General features: G+C 40.2%; 1 protein-coding gene across 1 annotated transcript in view; it reads right to left on the bottom strand.

The window, feature by feature from the left end:
• Focad (focadhesin) overlaps positions 1–26,836 on the bottom strand; it is a 282,156-nt gene that overhangs the window by 109,249 nt on the left and 146,071 nt on the right. The window contains exons 15-17 of the mRNA XM_051164051.1: positions 16,342–16,476; positions 11,570–11,620; positions 10,395–10,478 (exon numbers count right to left, since the gene is read on the bottom strand). Of these exons, the coding sequence (XP_051020008.1) occupies positions 10,395–10,478; positions 11,570–11,620; positions 16,342–16,476 (270 nt within the window). The remainder of the gene's footprint in view (positions 1–10,394; positions 10,479–11,569; positions 11,621–16,341; positions 16,477–26,836) is intronic.

The raw sequence follows: 26,836 nt of genomic DNA, 5'->3' as shown, positions 1-26,836 counted from the left end.
GCACTTGGGAGGCAGAGGCAGGCAGATCATTGTGAGCTCGAGGCCAGCCTGGTCTACAAAGTGAGTCTAGAACAGCCAAGGCTACACAGAGAAACTCTGTCTTGTAAAACCAAACCAAACAAACAAATAAATAAATAATAAAAAAATAAAAGTACATTCATGTACACACACGTGCGTGCATGCCCATGCACACACACATACACACACACACACACACACACACACACACGCTCATGTCTCAGACTTACTAAATGGTAAACACATTTATTTGGTATGAGCTCAGTTCCATTTAAAAAACTTATAACAACAGACTAAGAACAACCCCATAAGCCAGCATAAGCAATTATTATAGAAAACTAATAAAATACCATATCACACAGTAAAATAAGATATCAACACTGACTTTCAATGTGTCCAACATTTGTGGTTTATAATTAAATCTTTGATTTATCTGATTTTTATTTTAATTTGTTGGTTTAGAGGCTATAGAGAGGTGGCTCAGGTGATAAGAGCAATTGCTGCTCTTCCAGAGGACATGAGTTTGGATCTCAGCACCCACGCTGGGCACCTCACAACTGTTTATAACCCTGGCTCTTGGCATTCCAACATACTCTTCTGGCATAACACACACACACACACACACACACACACACACACACACACACACACAATTTAAATTTTTAAAAAACTGTTATCCCAGATATGTTTCTATGACAAAACTTAAAATCTAGTGAAAAACCTGGGGCATGACAAACACTTTACTTGAGATTCTATGGACTTAGCAGTAGTTGCTATGGAAAATAAAAACACTAAATTCAGGAATTAGTAACTTCACTTTTATTGTGTGTAATTTGCCTTTTGAAGATTTTTTTTCAGTTGCTTTGTGATGAGTTAGCTTTGTGTGAACCAAAATAAGAATGTAAGATTAGCACTGTCATATTTTCTACAATATATAATGGTAAGACAATTAATTAAAATTTTAATACTTTCAATGACACACCATCATAGTGTCCACACGGAGATAATTAAGCATTAGGTTAGGGAATCAAAATATAGAAAAGTGGCTGCTATAACCATAAAGGGCCAGGACCTAGTCGTTACCATTTGCCTGTCTCCGGGAGTTATTTTTAGAAATAATTAACAATTCCTGCACACTGCCTTCTTCATAGGTCCCCAAAGCACCATTTCATTAGCAACTGCACTGAGTCAGGATTCTTCCAGAGGGATAAAAGAAAACAGACAGCAAATGCTTCTCTTATGTGTGTAATAATCTCGACTCCAGTGGAGCCACTCAGCCATGAGGAGAGGTGTCTTCACTACTTGACGCACACGGAAAAGCAGCTTACCCTCCCGAGTGCTCCTCAAGACAAGGCTTCATTTCGATTCAGCACTGAGAACCCAGTCCAAACAGGACTAAGCCAGCTACACTTCAGAAATAACAATGGGCCATAGTCCAGATAAGGTATGCCAGCATGGCGTCATGATGCTATGTTATCAGAGGTACCCTGGCGCCCTGAGGACCTTTAGCTCAAGCAAGCAGGGTTTCCCAAATGTCTCTGGTTTGTCGCTGACACTCTCCAAGTCCACTGTGATTGAGAATTGTCTTTGGAATCCTAACCAGTACTAGAGCCTCTGATTTCCTGCAATCCAGATGAGTAAGAGAGCTAGCTCATCATCACTCTGACTTGCTTCTTGGTTTTAACAATCGAGAGTCTTTGGGAAACCAGTGAAAATAATTTCCATGAATCCCAGAAATTCCAATACTAGGTAGATAACAAAAATAAACAAAAACCGATGCTCATACAGAGACTTGTATGCAACTGTTCAAGAAGCAGTATTCTTATAGCCACAAAATATAAGCATAGTTAAATATTCGCAAGTTTATGAATTAATAAGCAAATTGAAGCATATTCACACAATGAAACGTAATTCAACCATTAAAGGAAATAAAAGAAAACTTTAGGAAGAAAAGAAATAATAAAGTGCACAAGAGCTGGCTCAGTGGGTTAAACCAATTGCTACGAAGCCCAATGACCTAGTTTGATCCCTAGGACCCATAAAGTGGAAGAAAGAACTGGCACACACATCCACGTATGTGCCACAGCACACATGCCTTTCTCTTCTAGATGTGCCTGACAAATAATGTTTGAAAAAAAGGAAATGAAGATCAAAGATTAATTCGATGAAATAATGGAAATAATACTGGAAATCTGAAGAACCAAAGAAAAAAAGAATTGGCTCTTTGAAAAGACAAAGAGCATTGACAAAGACTAACCAAACTAACCAGAAGACAGAGAGAAGAAACTAGCAAAGCTGCGGAGATGCAAGAGAGACCACTGACACCCAGAGGATCGCTGGAGAATGCTTTGGAAAAAATATATTCTAATACATTGGAGAACATGGAAGAAATGAACACATTTCTGGATACAAATCATGTACAAAAATTAACTAAAGAAGGTGGAAAGCCTAAACACATCAACAATAAACAATGAGATTGAAGCATCAATAAAAAAAAATCTCCCAGCAAAGAACAGGCCAGGGCTGGAGAGCTGCATTGCCCGTTCCCCTGGGTCTTTAAGCTACCACCAATGCTTCTTAAACTACTCCACAAAACAGAGAGGGAAAGACTGCCTGCAAACTCATGCTATGAAGCTAGTATTAAACTGACATCAAAACCAGAGAGGGCAACAAGAAAAACAGTAATAAGCAAATTCCTTGGTAAACATAAATTTAAAACTCATAATAAAATGATAGCAATCAAATTCAGCAATTCACCAAAGAGATCAAACACTATGACCATGCCAGCTTCATTCTAGCGGTATACCCAGGGGTGGTTCAGTATGCTCAGTTCATGTAAAAAGAATTAACATAAAAATATAGCACACATGGGCTGGCAAACACTTGATGCTCCAGAAGACCTAGGTTTAATTCTCAAAACTCACACAGTGGCTCATGACCATCGGTAACCCCCTTTCCAGGGACTCCGTGCAACAGGCATGCACGCAGGGCACATACATGCAGCCAAACACTTCTGCATGTAAACTAAGATGATGAACCTTTTTTTAAAAATTTAAATATAGTATATGAAAGTCCCACATAAAATTACATGATTACTGCGTGTAGCTAATTTTTCATAAAATTCAACTTCCCTTCATGATAAACTCTCTACCTGCAGAAATCAGAGACAGAATGATAATACCTCAAGACAATGACAGTCATATACAGCAGGCTACAGCCAGCTTTATATTGAATAAGGAAAACTAAAAAGCATTCTCTCCAAAGCCAGGAACAAGATGAGGTTCTCTACTATACCTACAATTATTTAATCTAGTACTTGAAACTAGAGCCAAATCAATAAGATAACAGAAGAAGTAAAAGGAACACATATAGAAGAGGAAGAAATAAATTATTTACATTTATAGATAATACAATACTTTAAAAATCTAAAGAATTTACCAGAAAAACAATTAAATCTGGCATACTTTCAGAAAAGTAGCAAGATTTTAAAAAGTAATAGTTTTCTACATAAAAAAATTAATGAGAAATAAACCATGAAAACTGTTACTCACAGTAGTCTTTTCCTAAACAAAACACCTAGCAGTAAACCTAAATAAAGAGATAAAGATTCTATAGCAGAAATACGCAAATTATTTAAGGAGGAGGAGGAGGATAGACATCCAATGTTCATGAGTCATCAGGATGAATAGTTTGAAAATAGCTATATTATCAAAAACAGCATAGAGATTCTGGGAGGTCCTCATCAAAACTCTAATGATATTCTTCACAAAAACAGAAAATAATAATCCTAAAAGTCATATGCAAGGAAAAGAGACCCTAATAAGCCAAAGTAGTCATGAGAAAAATGGAGGGAGGGAGGGAAAGGAGGGAGGGACGGATTACAGCACCTAATCTTAAATTATACTACAGAACTATAATAACAAAAACAGCATAATACTGACACAAAAGCAGACACAAAGAACAATGGAATGAAAAAAGATGAGCCAGAAATAATATCCCCAGTCATAGCCATTTAGTATTCAATAGAATATCTAGAAACACATATTAGAGAAAAGTCTCAGCAAAAAGCCTAAAAAAAGAAAGAAAGAAAGAAAGAAAGAAAGAAAGAAAGAAAGGAAAAGAAAAAGAAACTTGCATATGCACAGAAAACACTGAAACTAGACCTTTATCTCTGGCCCACTATTTTAAAAAATCAATACAAAACTGATGAAAGGTCTTAACGTAAGAACTGAGAGGTTGAAATTGATCTAGGGGGAACAAGGCATACAGGCACCCAGGCTAGCCTACAACTTGCTAAGTAACTGAGACATGAGCTCCCAAGTCTCCTTTTGCTATTTTCCAAGCCTGGATTACAGGTATACACTACCAGACCTGGCTGGCAATGACTTTTGAAAACAAATAATTTATTTTTACTTGCATGGGTGTTCTGCCCTCGTGCATGTGTGTACCACTTGCGTGAGTGGTTCCTGCAGAGGTCTGGAAAAAGCAGCAGATCCCTGTGAACTAGAGCTACAGATGGTTGTGAACAACTCTGTGGGTGCTGGAAACTGAACCTGGGTCCTCTGAAACAGCAGCCAGTGCTCTTATCTGCTGAACCACCTCCAGCCCCAGCAATGACCTTTCAAATAGGAGTCCAACAGTCCTGAAAATAAAGCATTGACAAATGGGGATGGCATCAAATTGTAGTGCTTCCCATAACAAATGCCAGAGTACAGAGGCGATGAATGCACCACGAAAAAGCTTATCTGACAGGGATTAATGTCCAGAATATATAAAAAATAAGTGGAACATTTAAAAAAACAAATAAGCCAATCAAAAATGGGAAAATGGACATTTTTCAAATAAACAAGTGCAAATGGCCAATAAATAAATGCAATGGTGTGCAGCACTATTAGTCATTAGGCAGATATAAATCAAAGCTATTTTATTGGCTGGGCGGTGGTGGCATACACCTCTAATTCAAGCACTTGGGAGGCAGAGGCAGGTGGATCTCTATGAATTTGAGGCTAGCCTGGTCTACAGAGTGAGTTCCAGTGCAGCCAGAGCTATGCAAAGAAGCCCTGTCTCAAAAAACAAAACAACAAAAAAAAAGCAAAATAAAATCAAAACAAAACAAACTACTTTATGAGTCGAACTTCAATCAGAATGAAAAATATAGACAAAATTTTTAAATGTATCAAATGCTGGCAATGACATAGGAGGAAAGCACCCTTAATACACTGCTGGGGATATAAGTCAGTATGCAAATATATATATATATATATATATATATATATATATATATATATATATATATATATATATAAAATAACTACCATTTAATCCACCTTCTGGGTACATAACTGAAGGAACCAAAGGTGGCTTGCTATAGAGATACCTGCACACTCATGTTACTGTGGCACTATTCACAACAGCCAAGGCATGCAACCGGCCTAGTTGCCCAGCAACAACAGAATGGTTACAGAGAAAGTGCCACGTACACACTGTGGCATATTAGTGCACTAATAAGAACAGTAAAGTCATGGCACTTGCAGAAAAGTGGATGGAATTATAGATCACTGTGTTAAATGAAATTAACAATCTATTTTTTTCTTATATGTGAATCTTCCTTTAAAGTAACAGACATGAATGTATGTATTAGGGGCAAGAAAGAGGACTGCTGGGGTGTGTGTGAAAATGATCAAAGTGTATTTTTAAAAAAAGAAAGAATAAAGTACAGAGATACATAGAGATGCATGCTACATATAAAAGAGCTTTGAAAAGACTTGTAAAAGAAGTCATTCATGAGAGGCCACATTTTGGATAATTTCATTTATAAGAAAAGTCCAGAAAAGACAAATTCACAGAGACTGAAAGGAAATTAACGTTTGTTTAGGGCTTAACAAGGAAGGGAGTAAAGATGACCACCAAAACAACATGGGCTCTTTTACGAAGAAATGCTCTCACAGTCTTTACACACTCTAGAAGCACTGAGCTGTCAACTCTAAATGGCTGCGTCCGACGGTTTACAAATTACATCTCAAAAAAGTTGTTTAAAGTGAAAGCAAGGAGGGAGAAGATGGGTGGCAACAGCAGAGAAAAAGACACCAGTGCTGTCACTCCATGTGAGGAGACTGAACTGTGGGGCACGGTGCGCCAAGAACCAAATGCGTCCAGTTACTTAGCAAAGAAGGGGCACAGTCATTCCGCACATAGTGTACTCTGTCCATTCCTTCTACTCCATCATGTGACACTACTCAACAGGAGGAGCAGTACTCAGGCCACTGACACCCCTACAAGCCACTGAAGAACATTCCCAGGTTGGGGGACAAAGAAAATCCAACCATCCATCTTAAATTGTCTAATTTCACCCTGATGTGAGTGTCAACTAATGTAGTTGCTGAGATTCAAACGTGGGTCTCCTGGAAGAGCAGTAAGTGCTCTTAACTGTTGAGCCATCTCACCAGCACTTCTGCTCTGGCTTTAAGAAATATTTTCTCCAACTATCTAACACCAATCCTTCCCCTTGGTTTATGTGTAACAACTCAATAGGCTCAGAGAGCACTCACTTGTAAGCACGTCTGTGGAAGTTACAAAATTTGGGCAACTGCCTCACATTAGCTGCTAAAACGTCTAGGGAAAGCTTAGTACAACATCCTCAGGGTACACAGAGAAAATTACAAGATCTCTCAATTATAGAAAAGCTTTATTGAAAAACTCAACAGAAAGACAATTTTAAAAAATGACAAATTACTTTTAAAAGCTCCTTCAAACTGAATATGAGAAAGCATACCTTGCAAACCAGATAACCTTTCAACCGCCTTTCTGTGTGTCTAACCTACGAAAATCTAACTGTGTGCACAGCATAAATTTAGTTAAAATGAGAAACAGCCTTTGATGAATGCAATGACATTCACTTAAATCAAAGCCAAGCGGGTTACACCATATTTATACCAACCCTGGATACATAATGACTTCTTCTTTATTACTTCTAAAATTAACCTCAGAAATCAACAAGACTATCTTAAGATCGTATAAGTTTAATTTTAAAACAGATGAATATTTTAAATGACTTCAAGTCAGAAGAAAAATCAATGTCTCTGACCTAGAAGTTTCTTCACTACTGTTTATTTTATCATAAAAACAACTCTGTATTGCCTTAGATGATTGGGAAGGGGTAACGGTTGGAGAGGTGGTAGGTAGAGAGATGCTAATGAAATGGGGGGAAAATAGTAAATAGCTAAAAAGAACAGAATGGAAAAAATCACTCTGTATTTTTAAACACTGAAACAAATGTCCTGAAAAGCAATGGTATTACTGCAAATTCACAGAACACTTGAAATCAGTGAACACCTTCAGCTCATAGGACAGAGTCCAGAACTCAGCAAATGCACACCAGTGAGCAGTTCTCCAACCACAGCAGAGGCATCCTATTCTCCAGGAGGATGAGGCAGTGGCAGCAAGGTTCAGCCCGGGAGGCTGTGAGTCTACACAGGAGGAGAGGTGCTTGGCGACAGAGACGCGGGGGAGGAGGGGCAGAAAGGGGAAGGTTCTTACACCCCATCATCACAACCCTGGCTGAGGATAAGTCATGATGAGATGCTGCTAGTCTGAAGAAGAGGCTTTAAACAGAGCACATGCTGAGAAGCATGCTGAGAAAGGAATACGCCTTCTGGCTCTCCCTTACCATCCTGCAGTCTGATGACTAAAGGTCAAACATACGTGAAGCACAGACTCTGAATACATCACTACGGTTACATTAGGAGGTATAAGGAGCCAGTTATCGGTGTGCATGCATCAGAAGGTACAGAAGAGTTCAAGTAAGTTAATAGCTAAAGGGGGATTTTGTATACCACTTGTAATGAACACAATCCAAGGGTAAATATAACCCTAAAGGCATAAAAGATAACAAGCCAATATTTTAAAAGGTAAAGGATAAATTTCAAGGACTTCCTGAGAATTGCTTAATAAAAGCTATTACCAACACTGGTTTATTTCAGGAGGTAGTCAGTATGCTGTTATTTAAATGACCAACTGCCTACTAAAAACATAATGAAAGGTGTCCTGGAAGGTGTTCTGCTAGTCTACTGGTGAGACCTTTCACATAAAATTCCCGGCCCTGTTTTGTTTTTGTTTTTGTTTAAGTGTACCTGTATGGGTTTGCCTGCAGGTATGTCTGTGCACCATATTATACAGTGCCCATGGAGGCCAGTAGAGGGTGCCAGATCTGCTGGAACTAGAGGTACTGGTGGTTGTGAGCCACCACGTGGATGCTAGGAACTGTACTCAGCTCTTCTGAGGGGCAGCCAGCGTTCTGAACCAGTGAGCCGTCTCTCAGGCCCTAGATACATGCTTTAAAAGCAGACGTGGATAGATAGCCATAGTACAGTTTGAAGGCCCACGGGTTCTCATTATAAAAGACCATAGGTAAGCCTTGCCACTGATAGCCACTGCAGGACAGGCTGGCCAGTCAAGTCTTTGTGAGTTCTCAATGGTACAGGAAACCCTGCTTGCTTAAGATGTGGCTTCACAGGACCTTATGTTCTACTTCTTTTATATGGCAGCTCCAATTCAACCCAGTAAACGTTAACTTGGCCACACCCCTACTGGCTTCTTATCTCAGCAAAGACTTAAGGCAGAACAGAAGCCAAACATGATTTTATGCCTGAGGATGCCAAAGAATTCACAACATTTGCTTCATGACGTTTCTGGGTAATGTTACACATAACTCCATATAATACAATATCATCCTTTGCCATAAAGGCGTTCATTAGTCATCTGTATTATTTGGACTCATAGTAGCAATGAAAGCAAACCAGAGCCTGAACTCCTTAACATGATCCACTATATGAGAGCTGGTTAAATGAGGTAAGTACTATATTTTTCTTGCTTTCTTTTTTTTTTTATTAATTTATTCTTGTTACATCTCAATGGTTATCCCATCCCTTGTATCCTCCCATTCCTCCCCCCCCCCCCCATTTTCCCATTATTCCCCTCCCCTATGACTGTTCCTGAGAGGGATTACCTCCCCCTGTATATGCTCATAGTGTATCAAGTCTCTTCTTGGCTACCTGCTGTCCTTCCTCTGAGTGCCACCAGGTCTCCCCCTCCAGGGGACATGGTCAAATGTGAGGCACCATAGTACATGAGAAAGTCATATCACACTCTCCACTCAACTGTGGAGAATGTTCTGACCATTGGCTAGATCTGGGAAGGGGTTTAAAGTTTACCTCCTGTATTGTCCTTGGCTGGTGCCTTAGTTTGAGCAGGACCCCTGGGCCCAAATCTGCCTATCATATTGTTCTACTTGTAGATTTCTAGGACCCTCTGTATCCTTTTATTCTGCTATTCTCCCATGCGTCTCTCATTTAGAGTCCCAATAGAATGCCTTCCCCTCTGTCCCAGTTTCCTGGTAAGTGAAGGCTTTCGTGGGACATGCCCCTTGGGCTAGGATGCAGATATAAGTGAGTATATACCATTTGATTCTTTCTGCTTCTGGGTTAACTCACTCATTATGACCATTTCTAGCTCAATCCATTTATCCACAAATTTCGGGAATTCCTTGTTTTTAATAGCTGAGTAGTATTCCATAGTGTATATGTACCACAGTTTCTTTATCCACTCTTTTTCTTGCTTTCTATAAAGACAGTGCCTCACTATGTAGCCCCTGGCTGGCTTGAAACTTGCTACGTAGACCAGGTTGGTCTAGATCTCATGTAGACCTACCTACCTTTGTGTCCCTAGAATGCTGAGATTAAGGGAATATACCATTACACCCATCAGACACTAAACTTTAGTTTAAAATATAAATAATGACCTAACATGTACAAGGCTAGAGCCCCATCCTCAGAATAACAACAAAAACATTAATAACTTACATATTTAAAAGCTGAGATAATGCCATACTTTTTGTTGAGCCATAAAAAGTAATGACACTTTCTTCATGCCATATAAATAATTTGCCATTTTACTAAAAAAGGAGATTTTTTCCCCTTAGGGCATTTGTTGTTTGTGAAAAATAAAGATCTTCAACAGCAGAGGAGATAAAACTATTAATCTGTGGGGCCATGCTTGGACCTGATGAACTCCAGACAGCACTCTGGCATGACAGGAAAGTGGCTCCTAGAGCAGCACACAACTTCCAGGCAAGCCATGACCCGGCCACTCAAGATGGCTCCATTTGCACCACAGTGCTTTTCACCTGCTTCAAGGATATTCAGACCCATCACTTATGAAGCCTACGACCTCACAGGTTTCCAGATTTAAAAGAATAATGAACAAGTTATACTATATGGACGCTATGCCTAGAGGTATCTAAACACATTCATCAGGCAAAGAGCTCCCATAAGCCAGAGAAATAATCACGAGGTAGCAGTGGAAAAAGCAGGGGTGCCTACCTGTTCTGGCAGGTGAAGGATGGTGTGTTCCCCTGCATTGAAGTGAGACAGAGATTTATACGCAGCACTTGCTACAATGGGATCCTGGATGAGACAAACAGAAAGCAACACACATAAACATCACATATCTAGAGAAGGCAAGAAACCTTCCCTGACCCACACCAGGCCTCTATGGGCAGTGTTTGAGAAATGACACGCAAGTGCTGCAAAGGCCAAAAGGACATTTACCAGACAGTTGAGAAGAGAAAGTGTTTATTTCAAAGAAATACTGTGTGTATCTATATAAAGGTTGGAGGGGTGAAAAAAATTTTTTTAAACTATAAAAACAAAAAAATCATTAAGACAGAAGTAAGAATGACTGGCCACCATCAAGTATTCTTCTGGGGAAACTGCCCCAAATAGGAGCAGAAAATAAAGATGGACTGCTGGTCTCAGAAACATTAAATTTTTTTTATCCTGATTTGGACCTTATAAATCGCCCTATTATTCAGATCCCTCTGAATCAGTGTGGTTCAGTAGGACTGCGAGGGTTTGGATTCTGACGAGCCCATGTTTAACAACACAAGTAGGCTGTACTCCAAGCTCCTGCACACACAGGTCAAGTGTGATGGCCTCAGCTCTCCGTACTCTTCAGTGAAAATGGTCCCTACAAACCGTCCTCAAGGACTGGGGGGATGGCGTCTGTATTTGGGAAACAAGACTACCTGAATTCCATCCCAAGAACCCACACAAAATAATAAAATAAAAGGTCCAGCATGGTGACACACATCTGGAACCCATCACTGGGGAGGGAGAGACAGGCAGTTCCCAGGTCTCACTGCGTGGCATTTGCAGTTATCCTTTGGGCCCCACATACATCAAACATACATGTACACATGTGCACTCATATAAACATACAAACTGTACTGTACTAGGTCCTTTGGGGGGGGTGGTACATTTATGCTGATGGGCCAGAGCAGAAAAAGTATGGAACCAAGTAAAACATGGAACAATGTCAACAACCCTGTCATTACTAGTGAGAGCAGTTGAGAACAGTTTTTAAATCTGAATTTACTACTTTTTTAAAAAAAAAGAAAACCAAGAAGACTCTAGCTCAAGAGAGCTGTTTGTGTTGAGCGTGTTTCTCCAGCTCTCTCCCGGGGCTGCTCGACATCACTGAGATCCCTATGAAATACCTTGCTTTGAGTGTGACTCCACAGGAAGCTGATGGCTTGAACTTTAAAATTCTGAAAAATCAGAAAACACAAAGGGGAAAAAAAATTAAGAAAAGGTTTGACGTAAAATGAAGAATCTGAAATAACAAACAGTAGAAATCAAGCTGCTTTATAAGCTGCTGCATCATTAACTGACTCAGCCTGTTACTCAGAAAAGAAAACCACTCAAATTCACCATGTAAGCACGTTTAACTGAAATGCTGAGATGACACGATCTAGAAACCTGACCACCACCTCTGACCTTTTAAGTCCCGATACAAATGTTACTTCTTCATGGCACTAGGCCCTTCCTCGGTCACCTTCCTCCACCTGGAGGCATGCCAGGTGCACAGCAGCATGTGGTGTGATTAACTCCCTGTTAAGCTGTACATACCATACAGCAGTCACTGTGTCTTCTTCATTTCAAAGACTTCAAGCACAGATCCTAGGCCTACTCCTTCTCACGACAATGACTTAATAAATAATTAGTCAAACTCAGAACTGTTTGCCAGCTGGTACTCAGGGTCTTCTTTGTGTCGGGCAGGGTTAGGGTTAGCTGGCCCTCTGAATCATACTCAGTCCTTCCTTCCTCCTTGGCTGTACAAAGTCCATGCCCCAGACATCAATGGGAAGCAACATTACGCACCGTCAACGTCAAAGTCTGATGACGTCAATTAAATCAGCATTGCTAATGGTCCCCCTAACAAGGTTTGTTGCTTCCTCTACCACACTCATTTCCCAGCCTTTGAACTTTGGGAGAAAAGGACATGGACCACAGAGTCCAACAGGAAAGTAGAGGGCATCTAGCTAGAAACCCCGGGTTCAGATACCACCATTAATTAGTTAAGGCTCTTGCCCGGTACCATACCACACTCAATACATGCTGATATTTTAAGTGGATATGACTCTTAAAAACCTCAAAGCTTCAATTTTAGTAAGAATTTGAAAATAGTATCTACCATTAGTTATCAATACCATTATGGCCTAATATGGTCTGAATAAACATATTCTGAGTCAATGAGTAAATATACCTTAACTTATAGAAGGCAATTTTAAAAGCAAAATCCAATTAAATCCAGGGCTCTATGATCCACTGTGTGGACTTTAATGGGGAAAATTATGTATCCCTGTACTATAAAATAGAAGTCAATTTCATAGAAGCATACAAAGAAGTTGGAGCACAGCGGACTTCTATTAGATAAAAATTCTCAATGAATAGGATGAGATAAAGCAACTCTTTAACTCATAAAGCAGATTTTTAAAATTAAAGATGAAAGGAAAGGAAGTCTAGTCCGAGGAAACAGCATGAACAAAGGTAGTAGAGAGGAGTAGAGACATTGGAGACAACCTTTGTTTCGCTGGATGGCTGGGTAGGGGACAATAGAAAAGAGCCATGCACAGAATGCAGAATTGGTTTACTGGAGTTCACTCGACAACCTGAAATGTCTGAAGTGACTAGGGAATAAAGTGTTATTAAAAAAAAATGCTTTGGGGCCCTGAGGAGAGCTGGCCCCAAGGTCATGAGAACAGAAGAATTGGCCTCACCAGTGCTATGGCACTGCATGAGCTAGCCAGGGCAGTGCTGGAGAGCTCACCCTGGTGGTGCTGGCCCAAGAAAGCTGATGGGCTTACCAACGCAGCTACTGTCCAAGCCTAGATCTGGGGCTTTGAGTTGGCCCACCCCCAAATCTACCTCATCTGTGAGCTGCTAGAGCACTTGAGGGGCCACTCCTGCAGATCTCAAGCTGCGGGATCTCCATGACACAGGGAAACAACAAGATATCTAAAAGGAGTCCCTGTGAGGATCCAGTACTAATGGTGTATCAGAAGCCAGAGGCCTCACACCAGACCAATGACTCACAGCAATGAGCATTTGGAAGGGAAGATGTGTGGACAAAGGGGCACATTGTGGGACACACTGTGACACACCACAGCTTCCACTATGAGATGTTTTGGTTTTGGTTTGTTGGTTTGGTTTGGTTTATTCCCTCTCCTCTCCTTTCTTCTTCTTCTTCCCGCTAAGTCAGGGTGGTGTGTACGGGAACTGCACCCCACTATAGGGGCAGGGGGTGGATGAGAAGAGACGGGGAGATGAGTGGGATTAGGGTATATGATGTGAAATTCAGAAAGAATTAATAAAAAGCTTTTTTAAAGAAAAATGTTTTGGGAAACTGAGTTTATCTCTGGTATGGATCCACGTTAAGTACCAAGCAGTAAGAAGAAAGCTACACACATAGGAAGCACGAGAGAGCTTGGGCAGACAGAAGACTAAGGAGGGAGGAAGGAGAGATGAGAAAGAAGAAAGGTCAAAGAGAGGGGAAGTGAGAAAAGTAGATGGAAGAAAGAAGTGGGAGGAGGAGGAGGGAGAAGGAGGGAGGGAGGGGAACGAGGGATGATGGAGGGAAGAAGAGAGGCAGAATCTTGCCACTTCATTCTGCTAACCAGTGGGGTACTGTTCCTGTACAGACCACCCTGACTTAGAGGGAAGAAATGGGTTAAATGGTCTCAATGCAGTTTGCCTAAATAACAGAAAAATGTTGACTTATAAAGACAAACCACGTAGATGTGAAATCTGAAAGAAACGATAACCTAGGTCAAAGATATTTCTCAGACATGACTATACAATCAAGAAATCCAACACATAAAAAACATTTTACAAAGTACTCGACAATAAAATCTGAATAACTCTAAGTACAGGCAAATCAAAAGCATAAGATTTCAGCCCTTGAAGAGAGAAAATGAATGAGCTCAACACACCATTGCTGTAGATTTTAGTTAGCTCTTGAACACTTACTCTCTAGGTCTGGGCAAGCTAAGGCCGATTACACGAGCATTATAGGCAGAAACAAAGACAACTACTGTACTACACACCCTAACGGTGACAACTGCATTGGTTCCACAGTTCATTCGACAACTACATATGCAGTATATACTCTGTGCAGGCATAGTCCTAGATATTCAACCACAGCAATGATAAATTTGATTTTATTCATTTTGTAGCATTTTAAATGACAGGGAACTGGTTCACAGAGAGAAAAGGTTCAGCAGTAAAAACATCTCCTGCTTTTCTAGAAGACCAAGTTACGGTCCCAGAACCCATGCTAGGTGGTTCACAACAACCTGTAACTCCAGCTTCATGGAATCCAACACACTTTTCTGGCCTCTGAAGATACCCAGACACACATGACACATGCATACACATGCACACATATGACACACATGCATAAATAAAAAATAACTCTTTAAAGTGACTAGAAGGATCTTCTGATACTTCCATCTCATCATCTGATCTGAAACACACAAAGACCATTACAGAATCTTGAAGTATGGTAGTTTATTAGAATCCGTGAGTCACTAAACTGGAAGTTCACCAGTAAAAATACACTATAGCTCTTTGAAGAAGAGTAAATGGTGAGAAAAAGAGACTATAGCTTACAAAAGTGAAAGCATAAATGTAATTTTTATTGTTTGACTATTTCACTCAAAGAAGAGTTAGGAAGAAAGTATTAAGAAGCACCATAGATCAATCCATTTGTCCACAAATTTCGGAAATTCCTTGTTTTTAATAGCTGAGTAGTATTCCACAGTGTAAATGTACCAAAGTTTCTTTATCCAATCTTCTACTGAGGGACACTTAGGCTGTTTCCATGTTCTGGCTATTATGAATAAGGCTGCTATGAACATGGTAGAGCATATGTCCCTGTTGTGTGCTGGAGCTTTTTCCTGTGTATATTCCAAGGAGTGGAATAGCTGGGTCTTGAGGAAGCCCTATTCCCAGTTTTCTGACATAGTGGCAGATAGATTTCCAAAGTGGTTGTACTAGTTTGCATTCCCACCACTGGACACTAGCCCAAGGGGCATGTCCCATGAAAGTCTTCACTTATCAAGAAAGTGGGACAGAGGGAGGACATCCTATTGGGACTTTAGGCGAGAGAAGCATGAGAGAATGGGGAAATAGAAGGATCCACAGGGTCCTAGAAACCTACAAGAAGAACATTATGATGGGCAGATCTGGGCCCAGGGGTCTTGCTCAAACTATGGCACCAGCCAAGGACAATACATGCAGTAAACTTTGAACCCCTACCCAGATCTAGCCAATGGACAGGACGGTCTCCACAGTTGAGTGGAGAGTGGGGACTAATTTTCACACAAACTCTGGTGCCTCATATTTGACCACGTCGCATGGATGGGGAGGCCTGGTGGCACTCAGAGGAAGGATAGCAGGTTACCAAGAAGAGACTTGATTCCCTATGAGCATATACAGGCGGAGGAGGTCCCCCTCAGTCACAGTCACAGGGGAGGGAAATAGGGACAAAGCGGGAGGGAGGGAGGAATGGGAGGATACAAGGGATGGGATACCTATTGAGATGTAATTTGAATGAATTAATAAAAAATAAATTTTAAAAAAAGGAGCACCATAGAGATCTTACAGCAAAGATTCTCACGAGTGTTTTAGGTCATTATAGTGATAAATACGAGTTTTTAAAAGTGGGGAAATCCATCCTACCTTTAAAAGTTTTATTGCTTACATTTTATAACACTTTAAAGAATAATTTTAAACAGTTAATCTTATATACTATTATTTTAGAAGCTATACTTTTAAAATACATTTTTAAAATTTGACAATTCTTGTAATTTAAAAAAAATCCCTTTTTTATGTAAACTAGTTGTTAAAATGAAGAATTGATTCCAAAGTAGTCATCACATCATCCACCTTTCCTCAACATGCAGCTTCTTGAACTCCAAACATGTACCTCATACTCAGCTGTATTGACTGTTAAGGAAGGAATCAGAGAAAACAGTTCACTCAGGGTCTTTAGTATGAGCGGTCTCCGGTCACAACTCAACTTTGGAGAGAGAGCATTCCATGTGGAGCGAATGCAGACAACCTATGAAAAAAATGTAAAAAGTCAGTAAGAAAATTCAAGCTCATACAAAGTCATAAGTTAAGAGTATTACAACCCAGGCATGGCAGTACAGGCAGTAGGATTTGAAGTCAAATTTGTCTGTATCGCTAAACAAATTCAAGGCCACCCTGGGCAACTTAGCAAGACTCAGTCTCAAAACAGAAATTAAAAATATAAAAATAAAAAATAAAAAAGGAAGTGTACTGGGGAGAACTCAGTGGAGTATTTTTTTTAACATGTTGAAGGCCATGGGATCACTCTCAATCATCAGTACTGCAAAGAGTGGTAGAGCATTCTCCATTTCAATACAAGAATAAAGAAATAAAAACATTATAAGAAAATAAGATTTTATAAGGCAGTAACCATGCAAAAGTTTTAGATCCATTTAAATTGTTGAAGATACAACTTGCCTTGTAGAACTGTTTTGTTTTTGTTTTGTTTTGTTTTGTTTGTAACTACTTCGTTTCAGTTACCAAACAAATCCTGTTATAGTTAAAATATCAAACATCACTCCTACCTCACACCAACACTTGGTGCCCAGCTCATAAAGTGTGCTAACCACATCAATGAAATAATTAATCCATTCATAACTTCATAGCTGAATAAATTAATAGGAGGTAGCTCCTGTTAGAGAGGGTGGGTCAGCTGGGCTGTGCTTATGAACAGTGTAGCTTGTCATTGGTATTCTCCCTTTCCTCTCCCACTCTTCTCCCTCTCCCACCTCCCAAACTCCTTAGGCTGCCATGAGATGATCAGGCCTTCTCTGCCATGTTATGCTGCCATGGAGCCCAAGCTATGGAAACACAACAGTGAGATGGACATTTTGCAAGTATGAGGCAAAGCAAAATTCCCCTCTTAAAGTCACTTTCTTGGGTATTTTGTCACAATAATGTCAATATCACATGCGTCCCCGCACACACACACACACACAAACTTTCTACATGCAACATCAAGTCCAGCTTTTATATGTGTGTGTACATACATATACATATATGTATATATATACATACTCCCAAAACATACCCAAAAAGGGAAGATGATAATAAAATATTTCATCCAGAAAAATGGAGAGAGGGTGTGTGTGTGTGTGTGTATGTATGTATGTATATATATATCTCAAAAACTTCTCGACTTAATCTGCTTTAGAAAAATGTTAAGGAGATGATAAGATAATTTTATTTTAAATAATTTAAGAATTTTTAAACTTTGCATTAAGAGGCTGCTAAGTATTACATCTGAAAACAAACAAAAATGTTATGTCACTTTGCTCTATTTCCTTAAACCAGTGTTCCTAGTCATTGCAATATCTGATTTTACAGTTATTCAAATGTCTTCCTTTGTGTTAATTTTACCTGTAACTGATGATTTCTTTCCACTGATAGATATTTTACTAAAATTTTAAGACACAGGCAAGAAAAGTGTCAACAAAGGACCAGTAAGTCCAATTAGTTGACTAATTGGACCAGGATTAATCCTTCTGAAATGCCCATCTCTTCTTTTATGCTGCAATTAATATATGCAACTTATCTCTATCTACAAACAAATTATTTAGGAAAACCACATGAAGTCATAACTGCAGACATGTCAAATACTACTGTGTGACTCACCTAAAGGTCATATGGTAATCTTATAAGCCAAGTCAAAGTGGCCACCAGCTCTCCTTTCTCTCCTTTCTATTTCTAACCATCCCCTGAGACAGAAGGGCTGCAAAGCTTCCCCAAGACACTATGCTCAGTAAACTTGATGATTGTCCCTGTTTGCCCCTTATCTTGAATGCCTACCTAAAGCCATCCAGGTTGTTTCAAGAACAATTTTAAATCCCACTTCCTCAATAAGGTTTTCTCTTAAAATTCAAGTCCTCTTTCTAATCTTCTTTTTTCCACTTCAACTTCTAACACTTAAATTGCTGTGCCTCCCAGTTTAGCATAATTATACACTGCCTGGTACTGCTCCCTATTTTTGTATATGGAAACTGTTTCTTCAACTAGATATTAAGGTCTTAAAAGGCAATGACCATGTAGCCTGGTTCTTGTCCTTCACTCACCTAACATACTTGTATGTAAGAAAATAACGGTCTTCTTCTTCTAACAGATTTAGTGTGCCTGGTTTTAATCCACTTGGACTTTAGTTTTGTGAAGGGTGATAAATAAAGGTCTATTTGCATTTTTCTACATATATACATCCAGTTAGTCCAACACCATTTGTTGAAGATGATATCTTTTTCCCATTGTATGGCTTTGGCTTCTATCATCAAAAATCAAATATCCGTAGGTTGTGGGTTTATTTCTGTTATTCAATTCGATTCCATTGATCAACCAGCCTATTGCTATGGCGGTGCCATGCTGTTTTTATTACTGTAGCTCTATAGTACAACTTGCGATACAGCATGGAGATTCCTCCAGAAGATCTTTTATTGTACAGGATTGTTTTACACCATCCCCAGCATGGTGCTCCTTGCCATAGACCCAAAAACCAAAGAGGCCAGTCAGCCATGAACTAAAGCTCCCCCAAACTCTGGAAAAAAAACAAAAACAAAATAAAACAGTTTTCTTCTAAGTTAATTATCTGAAGTATCCAATATTGCAACAGAAAGCTGACAGGAAAAAAACAAAAAACAAAAAAACAAAAACAAAACTCTGACCAACATTTACAAAGGGAGTTTAATCTCAGAATGACGCAGGTTGGTTCCAGGGCTGAGACAGTGAAACCGTCAGTCTAGTTTATAAAACACACTGTTTATGCCAGAAAGAGAGGGTCCACAACAGGGTATGGACTCGTGGAGAAAGCAGAGCTGACCATGTGAACTCGCTCTGAATGGTCAGCACTTGGACCATTTGAATAGGTAGCAATATCAGTAGCTAGATTATAATTTGTAGCCATATTCACTAATACAGCAAATGGAGAAATGAACATACGCATGCAGGACAAGGAGCAGCCCTTCCTTATGAAAACTGAGAAATGTAGAGGCAATGAAAAGAAAGTCACCTCCAGGCAAATGCCACAGGACTCACTGCCATAGCAGCACATACTGATAGGTGACAAGTTTGGGGCACAAAGTTTGAGAACAAACAAGCCAACTGTGCCATATAAAAGCATCTTCCCAAGAAAGTTATTAATTATAAATGAAAACAGTAATTATAGTAGAGAAATGTGGCATCAATCGCCCTTAGCATGGGAAAAAGAGCTGCATTAACAGTAATAACACATAACATATCTCCCTTGACATGGCATGCTAAAACAAGAACTCTAGTCTTGAAATATTCCCGCCAAATCGTGAGGAGTCATCACATATGCCTTTTTTACGGAGCATGTTCCCAAACTGGCCAGCAATCTTTAAAAGCATCAGGATCACAGAAGCCAAAAGGATAGAAGCACCAAGAAAGATTAGAGAAGAACTGCGAAACATGAGAACTGAGCTCCATGTGGAACGCTGGGGTGGAAAGGAGGGCTGGGGGAGAACGCAAGTGCGAACCCTGGCGATAAAACTGACGCTAGGTTACTAGCAGGCTGCAGCGCCAAGATCTCAGTTTGATAACTATATTTAAATGACACCCGTGAGCAGTTCAGAGGAGAGGAGGCTGGGTGGAAAACGGACAAGAACTCAACTTTTGTCATTAGTTTTAAAAGGACCTTTTTAAAAAGGAAATAATTCATACATTCACACACAACTGCCCCAGGTGAGCGATGCTCAGCATATGCAGTTCCGTGAGCACCCCATCAGTGTGCAAGCATGTTGGTCACTCTTGACTCACTGCTCACTCTCCATGTTCTCTGAGCCTTGCCACCCCCAAGGAGCCGGATGTCCACCTTGCGTGTCAGTCATCTTGATCATACTCGGCTTTCCTCCTAAGTGGAATCCAAGACCATGTGTCCCTTCCCGCTGGGTTCCTTCCTTTAGGATGCTGTTTTTAAGGCCCACTGTGTTGCAACATGTATTAGCACTTTTAACTGAATATCACTCCATTCTACTTAATATATTTTCCATGTTATTTTTTAACTTCTTCATAACATTTTGAAATTAAGGGTGAAGAGGAGGAGGAGGAAGAGGAGGAGAAGAGAAAAGAAGCACCAAATAAATAATGGCTAAGAATATCCATGAAGACATAAACCTCGAACTTCAGGCTTAAGATAAAAGGTTGTTGTTGCTGCTGCTGTTGACACCATGATTGCTCAATGATGGGAACAAAGGGACCACGTTCCTAGCTAAAAAGAAGAACACATACTACCTGTTAAGGAGCCGCTTAAAACAACAGATTTTTCAAAGTTAACAAACCAGAAGATTGTGAAATAAAATCATAAGTGCAAATCAAAAGAGGAAATTGCCAGCCAGAAGTGCTAAATTCACATTCAATAGGAAGGGGAAAACAAGCAAAAGTAAGTATATAAAACCAAGCCAGGAGTGATACCTATGAATCACATGCAGATACAACTTAATATTTAAATACGAATGACTCAATGTCTTGTTGGGTTTGTCTGTGAAGCAATTCATCCCATTCTAAATGCTTTTGTTATGCATATTTTATTGCTAAAAAAATAATTTTCCTGTGGTATTCTTCTACAATAGCAGCCACACTGAGAGTAGAGAGCAAGGTGACTGTGAAAGAGAAAGAGAAAGAGAAAGGTGTAATAGAAGAAGCATGGGATTAGAGCAGACCCCAGGCTTCCCCAGTTCCTAGCTGTGTGACTACTGCAAAGCCATTAATCTCTCTGGCTGTTTCCCCAACTGCAAAGTGGAAACAATACTAGTACCACCTGCTCTTTGGATAGGCTGAGGTTGATGGTAAAGGCAGCGTCGTTGGGACTACTGCATATAAACGTGCTTTACGTGCTGAAAAAGATGGTTATTGCCGTTATAATCAATAGGGGTAAAACCAACAAACCCCAGGAGCACCAGAGCTTTTGCTTCTAATTCCTGTGCTGCAGAATTACTTTGTTCCTGCACGGGAGCAGGGCACTATCTCCTAATCTTACTTTCAAAAGCTATTTCTAGAGATTCCTGAGAGCAGCCTGCTCCTTTGTCCTCATTCCTTACTCCAGCAGAGAGAAAGCTTTATAGAAACCTTTAGACTATGAAAAATGCCTCATGTGCCCTTTTCATAATGAAGGTAAAAGAAACTGCCTTTATAATTAAAGGACTGAAGGCATCATCACAGAGCGAAGCCCTCTTAAGCCAATTCAGCACACACAATTCACAAAACAGGATGCTTCTGTTACGAAAGCACAATGACCAGGGAGAAGAGGGAGCGCACAGACACACAATCGATGGGACAGACACAATGGGGAAAGCATTCTTCCTCACCCAAATCTTACGGGCTTAAAGGTTACAAATATTTTTGAGTGACTAACACGCGTTTGTTTGTGCAATTGCAGCCCTTTCCTGCGTGAGACTAGCTCATCAGGAAGGCGGTGTTGTAGGACAAGAGCCACAAATCTGTATAAAGACAAAGCTGCCTCTTTATGTCCCTTACAATTTAAAGGGCAGTCATTCCGATGACTCTTTTCTTACAACTGCCCAACCTCGGTCCTGGTCATGGCCAAGAACACAAACGCACATTTCTAGATCCCACCATGGCTAAGACATGAAATCATCTGCTACTCCCACATTAACAAGCCCCAACACCACTGTCTCATTTCCAAAGCTACTACTCAGAGAGACTCCTCAGTGTTTTGAAAGTAATCTTCAAAGCATCCTGATACCTAAGCAGAAGAGGGGGAACGTGTGCAAGTCACACAGGATGATAATCTTTAATCCAAGACTAATCTACCAGGCAGTCAGTGGAGGGGTTTCCAGCTCCGGGATCAAGCAGGGTTTTTTAAACCTCTCACATATTACCTCACTCCCTTCTCTCCTCCCTGTCCCTGCCCATCCACTCTTCCTGTTTCCCTTCAGAAAAGGGCAGGCCTCCCAGGGATATCAGCCAAACATGGCATATCAAGTTGCAAGAAGATTAGGCATCTTCAGCATCAGTGTCCAGTTCTTTTGTTCTGAAAACATAATTTCTCACAAACATTATACAGTTCTAATGTTATGATTGTACGAGGTGTGCAGGATGCACAGAGGAATTAAGGCTGGTTCTCTGCTCATTGTATGAGCAGAAGTAAGAATCTGCAAATCTTCCTTCATGCCATACTAAGAATGGCCTCTAATTATAAGTCACAGAGAATCTGTGACCAACAGGAAGCCTTGTCTATGCATAAACCTTCGTATCTCAACCAATCTCAGAGCTATTCCCATGTAGAGGGATTGGCAATATAAGTTACCTGTTTGTTCTGCAGTTTGAATTCTTTACATCCTGATTGCAGCCCCCTCCCTCATCACCTCCCAATCCCATCCCCTCCCTCATCCCCTTTCCCTCCCTCTCCTAGTCCTTAGAAAGCGGAGCCCTCCTCCCCTAACCTCTGACATCAGCTTATCCAGTGTCCTCTGTACTTCCTGTAACCTCTTCCTATGTGGCCTGGCAAGGCCACCCCACCAGGCTGGAAGTGAACAACATTAGGAGGCCTGAGTCCATGTCAGAAGTAGTCCCTATTCCCCATATTGTGAAACCCACAAGGAGACTGTGCTGCCTATGTACTACATCTGAGCAAACGGTCTAGGTCCACATCGTACATGGACCTTGGTTGGCCCAAGTGTCTCTATATTGTAATGTGGTTAACCCGAACTAAGTGGTTAGCATCCTCTTATGAGTGAGAATATGTCATGTGTCTCTTTCTGGGTATCTGAGTTACCTCACTCAGGATGATCTTCTCTAGTTCCATCCATTTGCCTGCAAATTTCACATTTTTCTTGTTTTTGATAGCTGAACAGTATTCCATTGTGTAAATGAATCATAGTTTTTTTTTTTTTTTTTTTTTTTTTTTTTTTTTTTTATCCATTCTTCGGTGGAGGGACATCTAGGTTGTTTCCAGATTCTGGCTATTACGAACAAGGCTGCGATGAGCAAATGTCCTTGCTGTATGGTGGATCCTCCTTAGGGTATATGCCCAGGAGTGGTATGGCTGGGTCTTGAGGTAGACTTATTCTCAATTTCCTGAGATAGCGCCACATTGATTTCCATTTCTCTCAGCACGTTGGATGCTGACATCCTGCATTCTCCCTGTTCCAGCCCCAGGCACTTCAGTTGCTGTTACCAATCAAAAAGGACAGCTTCCAGGACAGTGCTGTAGAAAGCTTCTGATCACAGCATTTCAGACTGTCCCACACAAGACTCCTATTAAGTCTGGAATTTTGCAACATTTGAAAAATGGACCACAAATGCTATCCCTGACTTACTTATCCATTTTCCCCAATTTTGGAGGGACCCCTTCAAAGGTATTATTTGCCCTAAATCAGCCTGAATAAACCTTAACAGAACAATGTCTCATTTCCTCTAAGGGGGTTGGGTGGGTTTCTGTTTGCTCTCTTGGTCTATGGATGCTTGTTTTCATCGGGAGTTGGTTATAAGTTATCATTAGCCTTATACAGAGAGAAAACTAGGTTGGACTCAGGGAAGTCTCTCTTTTCCTTTATCTTTCTTTTATAGGTAAGGAGATAGGAGCTGAAAGAAAGAAAGGGGGATATAGAAATATAGAGGGAGGACAGAACAAAAAGATTATTGAATCTACTCCTCATCTCAAGGCCTTAATGGTTAATTCAGTGGTATTGAATTTTGTATATTGATGCAAGTCATGGCCATGTCAAATACTAGTTTAATCACAAGAATATATATTCTAGGTGTAATAGTTAGATGTGATTCTATTGATATATAAGGTAAAATAGTTAAATAAGGGCTTCAAAAGCCTCAAAGACCTACAGGAGATGGCACTTAAAGATGATTTTTATTATTCTAAAGATTCTTTGACAACAAGACAAGTTAACTCCTGGCAACACCCAACCTGCCTAGAAGAAGATGATGAGCACCAAATAACCTCCTTATGGAGTCGGCTTCAAATGTGACAAACCAGCCACTGGGCAAAATGTCCTCATTTCTGCTACAGACAGCCTAAGTCATCTTCTCACTCTGAGTTTCTAAGGTCAACTCTTCCCTCTTTTTTTTTTTTTTTTTTAAGTGAAAGTCAGACTCCAAGGTGACAAAAGAAAGAAAGAAAGAAAGAAAGAAAAGAAAGAAAGAAAGAAAGAAAGAAATTCAAGCAGCATAGCTTAAGACATACCCACCCACGCAAAAAAAGAACCCAAAGACAACTACAGGAATCGAAAGCAGTATAAAGTGAGTATCTGCCACCATAAGAACAAAATGCCATCCACCTAAAGATGGCACAGGCCTGTAAACCCCAATGCACTGGGAATTGACATGGGAGGATAATGAGCTAAGGGCCAATGTAGGCTATTTTTTAAGAACCTATTTTTTTAGAAGTCAAACAATTTAAATATCAATCATGTGAATTTCAAAACAGTCTTTAAAATAGAAGACTATAATGAGCACACACATTGAAAAGTATGGTCTACTGAATTTTCACAATGAAAATTGATATGCTATATGTTACAAAACTTGATAAATTAAGCAGTTGCTTCAGAGCTTCCAAAAATACTGTAGAAAACAATTATGTGCTGAATAGATAATGCGCTGATACATCTATTGAACCTAAATAACTTTAAAAGATGAAATTATACAAGCATATTTCTTTTTTTTCAATTTTCTTTTTATTATTATTATTTTTTTATTAATTTATTCTTGTTACATCTCAATGTTTATCCCATCCCTTGTATCCTCCCATTCTTTTCTCCCTCCCATTTTTCCATTATTCCCCTCCCCTATGACTGTTCCTGAGGGGGATTACCTCCCCCTGTATATGCTCATAGGGTATCAAGTCTCTTCTTGGCAACCTGCTGTTCTTCCTCTGAGTGCCACCAGGTCTCCCCCTCCAGGGGACATGGTCAAATGTGAGGCACCAGAGTACGTGAGAAAGTCATATCCCACTCTTCACTCAACTGTGGAGAATGTTCTGACCATTGGCTAGATCTGGGTAGGGGTTTAAAGTTTACCACCTGTATTGTCCTTGGCTGGTGCCTTAGTTTGAGCAGGACCCCTGGGCCCAAATCTGCCTATCATAATGTTCTACTTGTAGGTTTCTAGGACCCTCTGGATCCTTCTACTTTGCTATTCTCCCATGCTTCTCTCATTTAGAGTCCCAATAGGATATCCTCCCCTCTGTCCCAGTTTCCTGGTAAGTGAAGGCTTTCATGGGACATGCCCCTTGGGCTAGTGTACAGATATAAGTGAGTATATACCATTTGAGTCTTTCTGCTTCTGGGTTAACTCACCCATTATAATCATTTCTAGCTCGATCCATTTGTCCATTTCCTTGTTTTTAACAGCTGAGTAGTATTCCATAGTGTATATGTACCACAGTTTCGTTATCCATTCTTCTACTGAGGGACACTTAGGCTGTTTCCTTGATCTGGCTATTATGAATAAGGCTGCTATGAACATGGTTGAGCAAATTTTCTTGTTGTGTGCTGGAGCTTCTTCTGGGTATATTCCAAGGAGTGGAATAGCTGGGTCTTGAGGAGGCCCTATTCCCAGTTTTCTGAGATAGCACCAGATAGATTTCCAAAGTGGCTGTACTAGTTTGCATTCCCACCAGCAATGAAGGAGTGTTCCTCTCTCCCCACATCCTCGCCAGCATGTGGTGTCGCTTGAATTTTTAATCTTAGCCATTCTGATGGGTGTAAGATGGAATCTCAGAGTTGTTTTGATTTGCATTTCCCTGATGACTAAGGAGGTTGAGCATTTTGTTAAGTGTTTCTTAGCAATTTGATATTCTTCTGTTGAGAATTCTCTGTTTAGTTCCAAGCTCCGTTTCTCAATTGGGTTATTTGGTTTGGTGGTGTTTAATTTCTTGAGTTCTTTATATATTTTGGATATTAGACCTTTGTCAGATGTAGGGTTGGTGAAGATCTTTTCCCAGTCTGTAGGCTGTCGCTTTGTTCTCTTGACAGTGTCTCCTGCCTTACAGAAGCTTCTCAGCCTCATGAGGTCCCATTTATTAACGGTTGACATTAAGGCCTGGGATGTTGGTGTTCTCTGTTCAGGAAGTTGTCTCCTGTGCCAATATGTTCCAGGCTCTTCCACACTTTTTCTTCTAAGGGACTTAGTGTCTCTGGTTTTATGTTGAGGTCTTTAATCAACTTGGATTTGAGTTTTGTGCAAGGTGACAAATAGGGGTCCAGTTGCATTTTTTTACACATAGACCTCCAGTTAGACCAGCACCATTTGTTGAAGATGCTATCCTTTTTCCATTGAATGGATTTGGCTTCTTTGTCAAAAATCAAGTGACCATATATGTGTGGATTCATATCTGGGTCTTCGATTCTATTCCACTGATTAACTAGCCTGTTGCT

The sequence above is a fragment of the Acomys russatus genome, chromosome 2 (genome assembly GCF_903995435.1).
Source record: "Acomys russatus chromosome 2, mAcoRus1.1, whole genome shotgun sequence".
Taxonomy (NCBI): domain Eukaryota; kingdom Metazoa; phylum Chordata; class Mammalia; order Rodentia; family Muridae; genus Acomys; species Acomys russatus.
This window is presented reverse-complemented; position numbering and strand designations above follow the sequence as displayed.